The 13,808-nt window shown below is 40.8% G+C and overlaps 2 protein-coding genes across 2 annotated transcripts; one reads left to right on the forward strand and one right to left on the reverse strand.

Annotated features, from left to right (window-relative positions):
• Positions 1-1,613: 1,613 nt before the first annotated feature.
• LOC128399576 (olfactory receptor-like protein OLF3) lies at positions 1,614-2,552 on the forward strand. Its single transcript, XM_053361175.1, has one exon. The coding sequence runs from the start codon at positions 1,614-1,616 to the stop codon at positions 2,550-2,552; it is 939 nt and encodes a 312-aa protein (XP_053217150.1).
• A 3,999-nt stretch (positions 2,553-6,551) lies between these two features.
• LOC128398676 (olfactory receptor 2D3-like) lies at positions 6,552-7,530 on the reverse strand. Its single transcript, XM_053359927.1, has one exon. It carries the CDS (start codon positions 7,479-7,481, stop codon positions 6,552-6,554), a length of 930 nt encoding a protein of 309 aa, XP_053215902.1. The 5' UTR covers positions 7,482-7,530.
• Positions 7,531-13,808: the final 6,278 nt, after the last annotated feature.

Consider the following 13,808-nt stretch of genomic DNA (forward strand, 5'->3'; position numbering starts at 1 on the left):
AGATAGATATGTAGATAGATATAGATAGATAGATGTGTCCAGCCTTCCATGATGTCTTGGCAATGAAGAAGCTCCATGGATATGTTTGCCCACATTTGTGCCTCCTGCCCCACCCCCACTCACCCAAAAATGCTTAAAAAAGAAGGTTGTGTTTTTTTCTAAGTAGTTCCTGTAGATGAGTGAGTGAGTGAGTGAGTGAGTGAGTGAGTGAGTGAGATGGATAGACAGAGACAAAGAGTTTGGAAAACACACAGCACTACTGTGGCCCATACAATATACTGCCACCAGTATTTTAGAACACTGTTGCCATCAAAATCAGGCACCTACAATTTTGATATTTAACTGTGTCCTGAAAATGTTTTTGTTTCACCAAACGTTTTTAGAGACTTGATTGTATTTGTTATTAGTAACTCAGATCTGATTTTTTTGCTGTTTTGTTTAAATTATTTTATTCTATTATTGGAGTAAACCAGAATAATATTTTACCTATTAGTTGGAGGCTTATAAATACTGTTATAAAGGTAACAATCTAACCTCAGTCCTAATGTTCATATTGTAAATTATCTCATGCTTGCCATATCACTTATGTTTCAGGCTTTTTTCTAAGTGGTATGTATATGCTCCAAGGGATATCCACTTCTTTTTACCTGGTCAACATTTTTTTTTTAACACACAACAAATCCTCCAGTGGGGGCTGTGTGATGATAGCCTTGCATTGTTATGTATTGAGGAAAATACTAAAGTTGTGGCAGTGCTTTTTCTCAGTTAGAGAGCGCCAGAGTGCAGTTCTGGCACCTCCCAGGTACTGGTGCAACTTCAGGCCGGCGCTCCTCCCTCCCACTTTGTGCTGTTATGTACTTCTGAGAAGCCCAAAACGAACATTTCAACTCAAAACAGAAGTTGGCCAGCGTGTGCGAGTCTACACTTCTTCTTCTTCTAGATCTATGACTCTACCTAGCTCTTAGCCACTCCTAGCCATGTTTGGTCAAGCTTTGGGGCTGCACCAATTTGTATTTCCTTTTCTTCAGTCTGTCTCCTGTGTAGCAGCTTTCCAGCCACACACTATTGTAAGTGTGTGCGTTTGTGCAAGGGCCCTTCCAAGCTGCCCCAGCCATCTGCCTGAATCTATGAGAACAATGGAGTTGGAGGCGCATTTAATTAATCAGTGCCAGAACCAGGAGTGATCCACATATCAGCTAGGGAGAGAGCTTGCTGTAGTTTTTAGCACCTCTATGGGTAGTGAATGCAGCTGTTGTCAAACCAGCATCTGTTTAGGGCTGCCCCATGTTGCACAATGTCATGGTTAGTTCCAGCACCTATTTTTCTTTTAAAAAACACACTAAGTAGTGGTAAAATGGCTCTAGGAATTGGGGGAGAGAAGGATGAGTTATTAGTGTCATGAATGCTAACCGATAAATTCTATCCTTCCTAATTCAAATTAATACTTTTCAAATGTTTTTATTGATTTTCTTCCTAAAGGTTAAATAATAATACATATACAAGAGCAAACGAAACCATCCCATTTTCTATTTTTTCTTTCTTTTTAGAGTCCACACTGAACTTTTCTCACAGCGAGTCTGTTCTCATTCTCTTAGCACAAAAAAAGTATCTCCATGATGGGACAATACAATCAGACAAATGTCAAAGAGTTTGTTTTTATGGGATTCTCCAGGGATCGAAACCTAAATTTGTGTCTCTTTGTAGTGTTTCTCTCCATGTACCTTGTCACCCTGACAGGCAACACACTAATCATTGTGGCTATCCGTATTGACCCACGGCTCAGCACCCCCATGTACTTTTTCCTAAGCAATTTGTCTTTCCTGGACATCTGTTATACAACTAGTGTGGTGCCCCAGCTGTTGCTCCATTCCCTGACTAGTCACAAGGTCATCTCTTTCAGTCGTTGCATGGCTCAGCTCTACATCTCTTTGTCCCTGGGTGGTATTGAGTTTATCCTGCTAGCAGCCATGGCCTATGACAGATATGTGGCTGTCTGCTATCCCTTGCATTACATGACGATAATGAGCAGACGAGTGTATATTCAGATGGCAATGGCTTCTTGGATGGGTGGCTTCCTCAATGCTCTGGTGCAGACGGTATTTACCATGCACCTTCAGTTCTGTAGCTTCAACACCATCAACCATTTTGCCTGCGAACTCCTGGCTGTTATCAAAGTGGCTTGCTCCAACACTTTTGTCAATGAGATTGTGATTATAGTGGCAGGAGTCATTGTCCTGTTGATTCCCTGTGGGGTTGTGCTTCTCTCCTATGTCTATATAATCCGTGCCATCTTACGAATTCGCTCTTCAGAAGGTCGGCAGAGAGCCTTCTCTACATGTACCTCGCATCTGACTGTGGTCACTCTCTGCTATGGCACAGCAATCTTTGCTTACATGAGTCCCAAAGCCAACACTTCACCCAACCAAGACAAGATGGTATCAATATTCTATGCAGTGGTTACTCCCATGCTCAACCCTATCATATACAGTCTAAGGAACAAGGAAGTAAAAGGAGCCCTTTCTAAAGCGGTAAGGAAAAGTATCACCACTTAAAGACATTGACCCATTTTTGGATTGTAAAAGGTCTTAAAGTGCATAGTACATAGTACATAGGGCTGAGGGTTGATTGCCTTATGCATTCCTATCACTAAGGCTGCAATTGTATGCACACTTATTACCAAGCAAATCTTATTCAAAACAGTGTGTCTTACTTCAGAGTAAATCTGCATAGGACTGTGGTGTTAATTATTCAGCACTTGATGATTAACAGCTGGACGGGTTGACTGAGTCCACAAGAAGAGGATTGAATCCTGATTTTTTTAAAAAAAATCCATAGATTCCCCCCACCTTTCCCCGCTATCATGCTCATACCATAAGTTTGGTTCGGGTGCCCCTGTGCAATGTGAGATGGGATGGGTGGAGCTGCTGAAGTGGAACTTCAGTTAACTTTCTTAAGTAAACTTATTTTAGGATTCAGATCTTTGTGTTTTGTGGTGATATGAGTGCTCTTTGTGTGGTGTTATATCTGTGGTGTCTGATTCACATATGCAGCCTATCAGTTACTTTCCACTCAAGTGAGAAACTTGCAAGTTTGAACCTGATCCTAGATCCAGCCTGCTGCTTAGCCTGGACACAGATTGGGTAGTCTCTTGGTTGCCAAGCAAGCACTGTACAGAAGCAGAAGAAGGGACTTACAAGTGGGAATGGGTGCATTGTAATTTAGCAACTCTCATGAATTTATGTGTGTCAGAGACAGTCAAGGTTCCAATTCGAGAGGAGGTTGCTAGTGTTAAAGTAGTGCCCCTACCTAATTGATCGGTTTTGGACAAACGAATTTTGAGTTGCACACTGCAGTGGCAAAAGCTTATATCCATGACCGTCAAGCCCATGTGAGGTGATGACGGTGGACCCTCGATGGACTCCCCAATCTGGAGTGCACCAAAGAAGGCCAAAGAAAAGGCGGCCTGGAAAAGTTTTACAGTGTTACCTCGGGTTAAATACTTAATTCATTCCGGAGGTCCGTTCTTAACCTGAAACTGTTTTTAACCTGAAGCACCACTTTAGCTAATGGGCCCTCCTGCTGCTGCCAGAGCACGATTTCTGTTCCTATCCTGAAGCAAAGTTCTTAACCCGAGGTACTATTTCTGGGTTAGCGGAGTCTGTAACCTGAAGCGTATGTAACCTGAGGTACCACTGTACTTCAAAGCTGGACCAGCATATACTGGGGAGAATACCCCATATCAGCCTTAGTGTTTCTATGGTAATTGGCTTTCTCTTGTCAGGGGTAGGCAGTGTGTGCAATGCCAGCCCACAATTAACTTCCTCACATGAAAAGTGTTACAAGGGTTGGACTGCTGGCTCCACCTCCTATTTATGCATCACAAGCGCACCAATGAGAAGCCTGCCCATTTGTGGTCTGCTCAGCTGGCCCTACCTCCAACAAGGCTCTGATAGATTAAACTGGGGTTTGGCGGGAACCCCCAATGGCTGACAAAAGGGAGGAGGGCCAGCCCAAGCAGATGCTGAGTCCCATGAGGCCCGGGGGTGCTGTACGCGGCCCTGCAGAGGGCGCCCACATATGGAAGTGTGAGTGCTCATTGTAATTTAGAAAATCAGTTCCTATTCTATTCAGTCCTGAGCTGTTTGTTTGGGCCTCGCTGGGTGAGAGGGGATTGCAGGCGGAGAGAGAAAAATGAATATTAATGTATTTCCAACCACCCTAAATCTTTCTACTCTTGCACAAAAAGACTTGTGGTTTGGGACTGATTGTACACTTGTTATAAATTGTATGTTGGGTATTGAAGAGTGGGAAAGGAGGAAACTATATTTGTACCTTTCATCCCTCCTGGAATCACCTTGCACAGTGCAGGGATTGCACTGACGGTGCCCAGCTGCCCTAATCTACCATCCAGTAAATAGAAAAATAAAGACATTACTAAAAACTTAACATGGGTTGGGAAACTAATGCACTCCAGAGACTGACGGATTCCAGTCCCCACACACTATTGCATGTTGTATAGCTGGGAATTTTGCTGAGTATACATAAATCATTGCCATGTTTCTTTTTTCCAACTATGAGGTCTAGAACCACCCAAATTTTGTAACGGATGATCATCATGACAATAACATTCCACTTATTTACACTTAGTAAGCAGAAAAGGGTTGAAGGGAGATATGCAATATCCCTTCACAATCACAACACTTGAGATTGGTTTTGTGGTGGCATTGTAATTTCCTCAACATGTTTTAAATATGTATTTTTCCTTATGTTGAAGAAGCATTGTTTTAAATGCCATATGCTGTGAAATCAGCATGATCGCCAAGTACTGAGGCTGTCTGGAAGTGACCTAAGTGTTGGAAGAACACATTCCTTGGCATGTGACATGGCGTTGCCACCAAACAGGGCTTCCAACCTGTGTGAGTGTGCTTAGATACACATTTCTTTTCTTTGGAGTTGACTGCAGGAACACACTGTTGTGTGTGCAATTGTCGCAAATAGTGTGAGGTGGCCTTGAACAAGTCAGGGAAGATGTAGACATAAAAAGGTGTTATGCATGAGGTGCTGGGAGTTTTTATTCTTAATTTTACTTCCCTGTCCCCCATTGGATCCTAAGAAACATTGCATTGAAACACAAATTTGCAGATGGGGAGAGCACTGTTGCACTCAGTTTCTTCTTGAAGGCCCCCCCAAGGACATCTGGCTGGCCACTATGGGAGCAGGATGCTGGCTAGGTGGGTCTTTGATCCAATCCAGCAGCACTCTTATTTTGTTCTTTTTGTTGTTGTTGTTAAGAAACACTTCAAGGCATCACTTTGGAACACAACTCCCCACACATGTACACTTAACGTATCACCATAAGAATAGTCTACTAATGGCTAATCTTGTCCAGCAACTTGTTCTTACAGTGACCAACAAAATGCCTTTGGAAAGCCCCAAAGTGGGCCTGACTACAATAGCACTCTCCCCACAACAACTGGTATTCAGGGACATAAAGCCTCCATCAGTGGGGTTAAAACAAAACCCTTGCTACTAGTAGACATTTGTGCTCCCTGAATTTGTATAAACCTCCATTAAATCCACTTCCAGCTTTCGGGAACAATCCTCCCGAAAGCCTCTGACACAAGCCCCATTGGAACGGTACAAGTGCTTTACTGAAGAGTGAACTACTGCTGGATTGTATTATGGATATTTTCATCCAATAAGAAATTTAAATCATCATCAGCCGCCACCCCACTGACTGGGGCTGGATCTAGACACATCAAAGATGCATTTCAGTTTAAAGTGTAAATTTAAAGAGGGAAAACAGAGAAAAATGGGACTCCACATTATAGGTAAAAATAAAGAACCCCTGGATGGTTAAGTCCAGTCAGAGGTGACTGTGGGGTTGTGGCATTCATCTCACTTTAAGCTGAGGGAACTGGTGTTTGTCCACAGAGAGCTTTCCGAGTCATGTGGCCAGCCTGACTAAACCACTTCTGGTGCAACGGAACACCATGACAGAAACCAGAGCAAACTGAAATGCTGTTTATCTTCCCGCTGCAGCAGTACCTATTTATCTACTTGCACTGACATGCTTTCGAACTGCTAGGTTGGCAGGAGCTGGGACAGAGCAACGGGAGCTGACTCCGTCGCAGGGATTCGAACTGCCTACCTTCTGATCGGCAAGCCCAAGAGGCTCAGTGGTTTAGACCTTTATACAATGTTATATCACATATACAACACATATGAATCACCTTTTCTTTATGAGTCTAGCTGAGTCCTGAATTGCCCCAACAAATTACAAAGCCACAGTAAAACATCACACATATAAAACGTCATCATATAGGGCTGCCAGTATATAATGGTTAGAGTATCAGGAAAGACAGATTTGGGTACCACATAAAAATGCTACCTTTAAAGATCTATTTGTTACTCCAACACCAAACACTACTTGGTCCCAACAGTTGCTGTAAGTATCTTCTGTGACATTTATTAGCAATGGATTCAATGGTGTCAATGAAGTGGCTTTAGACACCAAATGTACACACACACAGCCTTTCCAAAGGTGAGATTCAGTTGACTTTCCCCATGACTTTAAGCAAAGCCCCTTTAACATCCTTGTTCCTCAGGCTGTAAATGACAGGGTTCAGCATCGGGGAGAAAAGAATATAGAAAATGGAAGCTTTCTTCTCCTGCTCCATAGCATGTTCAGACTGAGGCTGCAAGTAAGTGAAGCTGATGGTGGTGTAGAACAATGTCACAACAGTGAGGTGGGTAACACAAGTGGAGAAAGCTCGTTGCCGTCCCCTTGCTGAGTTTATGTTGAACACCACCCTGGCAATGTGGATGTAGGAGATCACTATAAAAGTGAAAGGCAACATGAGCACAATGACACTCAGGGCAAAGATGAGGACTTTTACTATGTAGGTGTCCATGCAAGCCAGCTGCAACACAGCAGGCTCCTCACAAAAGAAATGGTTGATTTCGTTGGGTCCACAGAAGGGAAAATTTATGGTGATAACTGTCAGTGCTGCAGCATTGAAGAAGCCTCCTAACCAACAGGCTCCTGCCATCTGGATACACACTTGCATCCTCATGATGGTTGGGTACCGCAGTGGTTGACATATGGCCACATAACGATCATATGCCATGAGAGCCAGGATGAAGCACTCAGTCATCCCACAGAACAGCATCAGGATGAGCTGAGCCATGCATCTGTTGAAAGAGATATTATTGGTTCTGGAGGCCATATGGAACAGCATCTGGGGGAAGATGATTTGTGTGCCTAATATGTCTAAGAAAGAAAGGTTAGCAATGAAAAAGTACATGCCTGTATGAAGGCGGGAGTCAACCCAGATCAAGAAGATGATGAGGCTGTTGCCAAATAAAGTGATGAGATATATGACTAGGCACAGTGTCAATAGGATACGTTGCAATGTTGGATGACTGGTGAAGCCAAGAAGAATGAATTCCTTCACGGAGGTCTCATTCTGAATCCACATATCACCCAAAAGACTCCACCTGCAATGATAAGTGTATCTATAACTGGTGTCCTGATTGAAATGCCATATCATTAAGCAATCACTCGAACATGTTGATGCCACCTAGCTTTAATATGATGTTGTATTATTCACTGCACATACAATTTTTGTCTTTTTCTGCTCTATTTGGAGTCAGCTTGTGTGTCTCTGCTATTTCTCCTTGTTAAAACTGTTTTTTTAAAACACAAAACACACACCCAGTGTTCCTTCATCTCACCATTAATGAAACCTCTGCTGTTGTTTAAAATTGTGCCACTTTCCTCTCTGGGTCCCTCCACTGCCACTTTACTCAAACATTTGTCACTGTTAAAAACAGCTCCTTTTGCCCCTTTCATTATTCCTTCACCCTTGCTTTATTCAAACATCTACCGTTTTCTTTACCTCACCTCCCTCAAGTCAGAGAGATAAAATATATGGAGTCCTCAAATATTTTGTGGTAGCTTTCCACAATTTACTTCTGATCCGGTAACATTCAACATTATAGTGTTCAGTGTAGAAATTTAGAGGATTGATCAATTTGTGTATACTAATGAAGACTCTAGTACCATGTGCATATTTTGAAGGATTTACATAATAAGTGTATCACAGTGTCATATCCTTCTGACACAGCTTTTTCTGAGGCAATAGCAATGACAACAAAATGTAAATATATATATATATGGCAGTACAATTAATATGTGACTCCTTTTTTCTACATTAAATGCATAGAATCAGAAATGTTGTTAATTATTAGAAGCAATTGCTCTTAAATGAATAGGTATTTTTTACTGACTTACTGATTCATGAATTTTCACATCCACCCCTTCATGGAAAAAAATTTCACATCTGTTTGCAATCTTATTTTCTTAATTTACAAATGTTTAAAGGAAAAATATATTATTTAATATTTTAAACATGTTTTTTAAATGGTTAAATCATTGGTACATTTCTAAGCAATCTCATCCCTTGTGCAGATGACTATGCAAGGCAGGCAAGTGCTATCAAACCATTCCAAAGAAAAGATCTGGCAGTGGCTGAAGTTTAAAAAAATAACAGCTTGCCAAAAGCTACCCTCTGAATTCTTACCCCAACAGAGATTTGAAATGAGGAATGCATATTGCATACAGTATTTTACATTGCCTCTTACAGTACAATTCCACACACACTCGCCTAACAGTAATCCTCATTCAACTCAATAGGAATATATTCAGAATTGAATCCCAGGCATGGGATTGCCCTATTAAAAACTGTTGCTTCAACAAAATGCATCCACAATTATATTTGGCTCTTATATCGACTAAAAGAAGTACCACTTTGGTGCATGCACTGACCTAGTAATTTCTCAAAGCATCACCTTTTTAGATTGCCTGCAAATATTCTATTGCATTTGAGTTGATTCAGAACTCACTCATTTGTTGATTTACAAGCTATAAGCAATAGTTTTGTGTTTTTAAAATTATCTTGCAATCCATGTATATTCATTGTATCTAAAGATGCCTCCAATAACCTTTTAAATCCACAAATTGAACTTCAAGATATAAATCAAATTATGAGTGATAATGTGCAAGCACATTTGCAGATTATATAATTTTGTTTCACTACATCTTTCTCACTGTATGCAACAGGTAACTCTTAGGGAGATTCTGCATGCTGAGCCAAGTCTCTTCCTTATATGCACCAGTTAGCATGGTCAGAGATGATGGAAATTACTGTATTTTTTCATCTATAAGATGCCCCCATGTATAAGACGCCCCCTATTTTGGGGGACTCAGATTTGAGTAAATGGGGGAAGACACTATCCATGTATATGATACCCCTTAATTTTGGACATTATTTTTAAGGGAAAAAACCTAGTCTTATACGCAGAAAAATATAGTATGTTAAAAAGTATCTGAAGGACATTGTTGAGGAATGCTTCTGTAAAGTATAAAGCCTACAGCATTTAATATATTTACTTCCTGTGGAATGCCCTCCCTTCAGATGTCAGGGAGATAAAGAACTACATAACTTTTAGAAGACATCTGAAGGCAGTCCTTTATCAAGAAGTTTTTAATGTTTGATGTTTTACTATGTTTCATATATGCTGTAAGTTGCCCAGAGTGGCTGGAGAAACACAGCCAAATGGGTGGGGTATAAATAATAAAAATTATTATTACTACTACTTAAAAGTCTTCTCTTCAGCCCTGCATAAGATACACACAAGAAATATGATTATTGCTAAGCATACTCCTTGACACACAAAGTAATACCACACCTACTGCTTAACACATGTACATAATTATGGAAAAGAAACTGATGCTTTAACCTCATAAAACTATTATTAATCATTTACTTGCTAGTTACTTGAAACCCATTCCAGTTGCTGTCGGTTTCAGGTGAAGCAAATCTTTTCCAAAATGATACAGAATAATTGGCAATGATCGTATAAATTGCAATGATTGTACATAGTCCAGGGATCTCTTTTTCTTAAAAGTTAGAGGTCTGAGTCAGTGGGTGTGAGAGAAAGAGAACTGAAGCTGAAAATAGGATGGTTATGGATGCCTTCATAGGCATAGGGGTACAGTTGATTAAAATATACATCCATATTGGAACTTGCAAAAACTCGTCCTTTCCCTGAAGCATTTGAGACAACACAAACCCCTTCAGCTCTGAACTTGTTAACTTTTTCATTCCCTAAAGACAGTGGCACAGAGACACAGTTAACTTGAGCTATTTCCTGGGTTTATTTTCAGAGTTTGCCAAAGAGAATCCATCCCCAAGAGCCAGAAACTGGGAAAGAGAACAGCAGCAGGCTGGTTAAGGAAGGCCTGCATTGTGGGGGCATGGGGTTGGTTGAGGAGGGTAAGGCTGCAGGCCTGGGCACACTTACTATGGAGAAGATTCTATTAAAACCAGTGTGTCTTACTTCTGAGTAAACTTGCATTGGATTGTGGTTTTCATTGTTCAGCACTTGATTATTATTTTAACTAAGTCCTCTTAAAAAAAATCAAATACAAAAAATCAAAGGCTGGAATCCTGGTTTCAATTAGCATAAATTAATTGATTACTACCTGCGCTGTCTCCTGTAACACCCCCTTGTCCACACCAAAGTTGCTAAAGAGGTGCTACTTTGCAATATGAAATGGGGTGTGTGTGGCCCTGATGCTGCCTTGTCCTGGCTGCTCTACTTCCAGGTAAGCAGCAGTGACACAGTTGTTTGGAGGTCATGCAAGTGTCACCATTTCTCTAGGGCAATAGATGTGAGTGGACCCTACCTGATATTTGTTGGTTTTATTGTACAGTAGTACCTCAGGTTACATACGCTTCAGGTTACATACACTTCAGGTTACAGACTCCTCTAACCCAGAAATAGTGCTTCAGGTTAAGAACTTTGCTTCAGGATGAGAACAGAAATCGTGCTCTGGTGGCACAGCAGCAGCAAGAGGCCCCATTAGTGAAAGTGGTGCTTCAGGTTAAGAACAGTTTCAGGTTAAGAACGGACCTCCGGAATGAATTAAGTACTTAACCTGAGGTACCACTGTATCAGCATTTTCCCCAACATTTTTTTTTAAACATCTTTATTGAAAGTTCAAAAAGTACATAATTATATCTGCATTAAACATAGTAAGATGTAAATAAAAGAGAGAAAAAGGAAACAGAACCTGTGCAGAAGGGAAAATAAAGGGGGGAGGGGGAAAACCAAAACTGTATACTTTACAAGGTTTTTGCGTGTCAAGGTCCCCAAGCCACCCCCAAATAAAACACAATTCACACAGAATTTTTGTTTGAGGTTTTTGGCATAATTTTGGCCACAACTTTATTAAAATACATAAATGTGAGTGATTGTTTAGACATTGGTTATGACTATCTGTCCCCGCCCAGGGACAGAACTGACTTCCGGATTCCAGCAAAAGCCAGTAAGAGAAAACAATATTAGGGAGAAAATTGAGCCGGGCACCAGACCCTCACCTCTCCCTACATGCTCCCAGGGGCTTGTGTGGCCCAAGCCCCACACCAGGGATTTGGACGAAAGCATGGCAAGCCCCTGGATTCCTTTAACGGAATTCCCACGCAGCAGCAGTATTGGAGAGAGGAACAGCCAATTCCTACCCCTCCATCAACCAATTTTTAACCAATGCCTAACTGCAACCTTAGAAGTTGTGACGATTTGCTATGCAGTAGGCAAAAACCAAATGGCACCAGCCAATCAGCCAAATGGACAAAATTCCTACCAGGCCCCTCCCCCAACAGCAGATGACCCCATGACAGGCATAGCAAGGTCAAACACAATAGCCCTAAATTAAGGAGGGTGGGCGGGTGAAAGAGAAAGCTCAGTGCTGCGTGCCCTGTGTATAAAACCTTTGGTCCATCCCACAAATTGGCAACATCAAAATTTCCCCAGTAACCCAAACAGCCCAGTCACTGCCAATGGCCATCTAAATTATCCCACCCAGCAACAGAGGGGTGGCCTGTTAGACCCCACTGCAACACGTGCTCTCCATGAAGGAGAACACGCTTTATTGTACTTCACCAGATCTTAACCTATTACAGTATTTGTAAGAATGGTTCCAAATATTGAATTTGTCCATGGCAAATCTGTGTTTGTATGCAAGTTGTTCATATGTTGCAAGTTTATAAGTTTTCAATCCAATTGTAGAAGGGAGCCGCATTCCCTGCCCCCCTGCCCCAATTCATCAGGATGAGTCTTTTTGCTGTGGTAAGAGCACGGGGAGTCCACTCGTATTGTCCTTTTGTAAGGTTTCATGTGCTGTGTATATAATTCAAGGGAATATTTTGCTCTGTAAATGTAAGTTGTTCCATACAGTTCTGTTGATAGTTTCAGTTACCTTCTGCCAAAAATATTTCAATATAGGACAATGAAAAAAACATATGTTTAAATTAAAGGAGAATGATTTCGGATCCCAGACTTAGAATTGTATCACAAAGCATATTTACCATCAGGTACACAATTCTGGAGACCCATAACTGACAACAACTGTCTAAACTGGGCTGCTTTGGAATATTCCTATGTAGCATACTCAAGATATTATTGAAACAATAACATCAGTTTGAACGATATGGCACCATATGTCCAAAAAATATAAATTTGACATTTTTCCCCACGACAAAAGGACTTTGTGGGGAAACCCATCTTTAAAAATCAGGAAAGAAATGGTCATTTGGAAGAGGTGGATGAATTTGGGTATATTAACGTTAGACCAGCTGATAAACGAAGAGAATGAATTTTATACATATTCCAATTTAAGAGACAAATGCAGATTACTTACAAATGCTTAATGGCAGTTATCTCCAGATAAAACACTTGCTAACCACCATCTACGGACCAGCAGCTTCTACAGCCTCAGAGACCCCAGAGATATTGAAGCAGTTGACTAATTCTTACATGCAACATCCCGCCAAAAAACCCCCAAAACATCCAACAACATATATAAATCTTTGTCATAAGAAAACCAATTTGATATACAGGTACTGAGGGAGGGTTGGAAGAAAGAATTAGAGATCTCAATTTTGACTACACAATGGGAAACTGTTTTAACTGTTCTAACAGAGGTGTCTCTGGACCTTAAATTGAGGCTCATACAACAAAAAATAATACTTAGAATATACTAGACCCAATTATGTTTGTTTTAAAAGGGGCTATCTAAGGTATCCAACTGTTAGAGATGCAATAGGGATAATGCTTCTCCCCAACAAATTTTAAATGCCCACTTTTCCTTATGCTGGAGGAGAATTTGTTTAAATGTCATGTGCTGATCAAATGATTTTTTTAAAAAAATATCATTCTGGATATCACTGAAACAGCTGATACAACATATATCCCCTTAGGACAGCAGGGTAGCCTCTCTAAACATCTCTATCTATGTGTGAATCAGACAAAAGTGTGAGAAGCAAAGATGGGCATGGGCTACATTTATTGTAAGTAAGTAAGTAATTAAGTAAACATTTGTATGATATAAAATATATAAATATACAATTGATATACCTGTAGCAACCCCATTAAGCAAATGATGTTATTTGTCTTTTGTGATGTCACTCTCTTCACAACAAAATTTCTTGTGGATCATTTCATGGTTTGGGTTCAAGGTCAGGTGCAAAGACAAAAGTGAGAGAGTGAAAGGATCCATTTGTCCCCCAGAGTTGGGCTTTTTCAAATAAGAAAAGTGATGGGAAAATGCCCTGGGAAGTGTAGGATAACATTTGCCTGATGCAACACCATCTATCTGCCTTGTAAAGTAATCAGAATGAACTATCCGTAGATAACAGACATAATCCAATCTCCCCACAAATAAATCAGGATGAATGCTGAAC

The sequence above is a fragment of the Podarcis raffonei genome, chromosome 13, assembly GCF_027172205.1.
Source record: "Podarcis raffonei isolate rPodRaf1 chromosome 13, rPodRaf1.pri, whole genome shotgun sequence".
NCBI classification, from domain to species: Eukaryota; Metazoa; Chordata; class Lepidosauria; order Squamata; family Lacertidae; genus Podarcis; species Podarcis raffonei.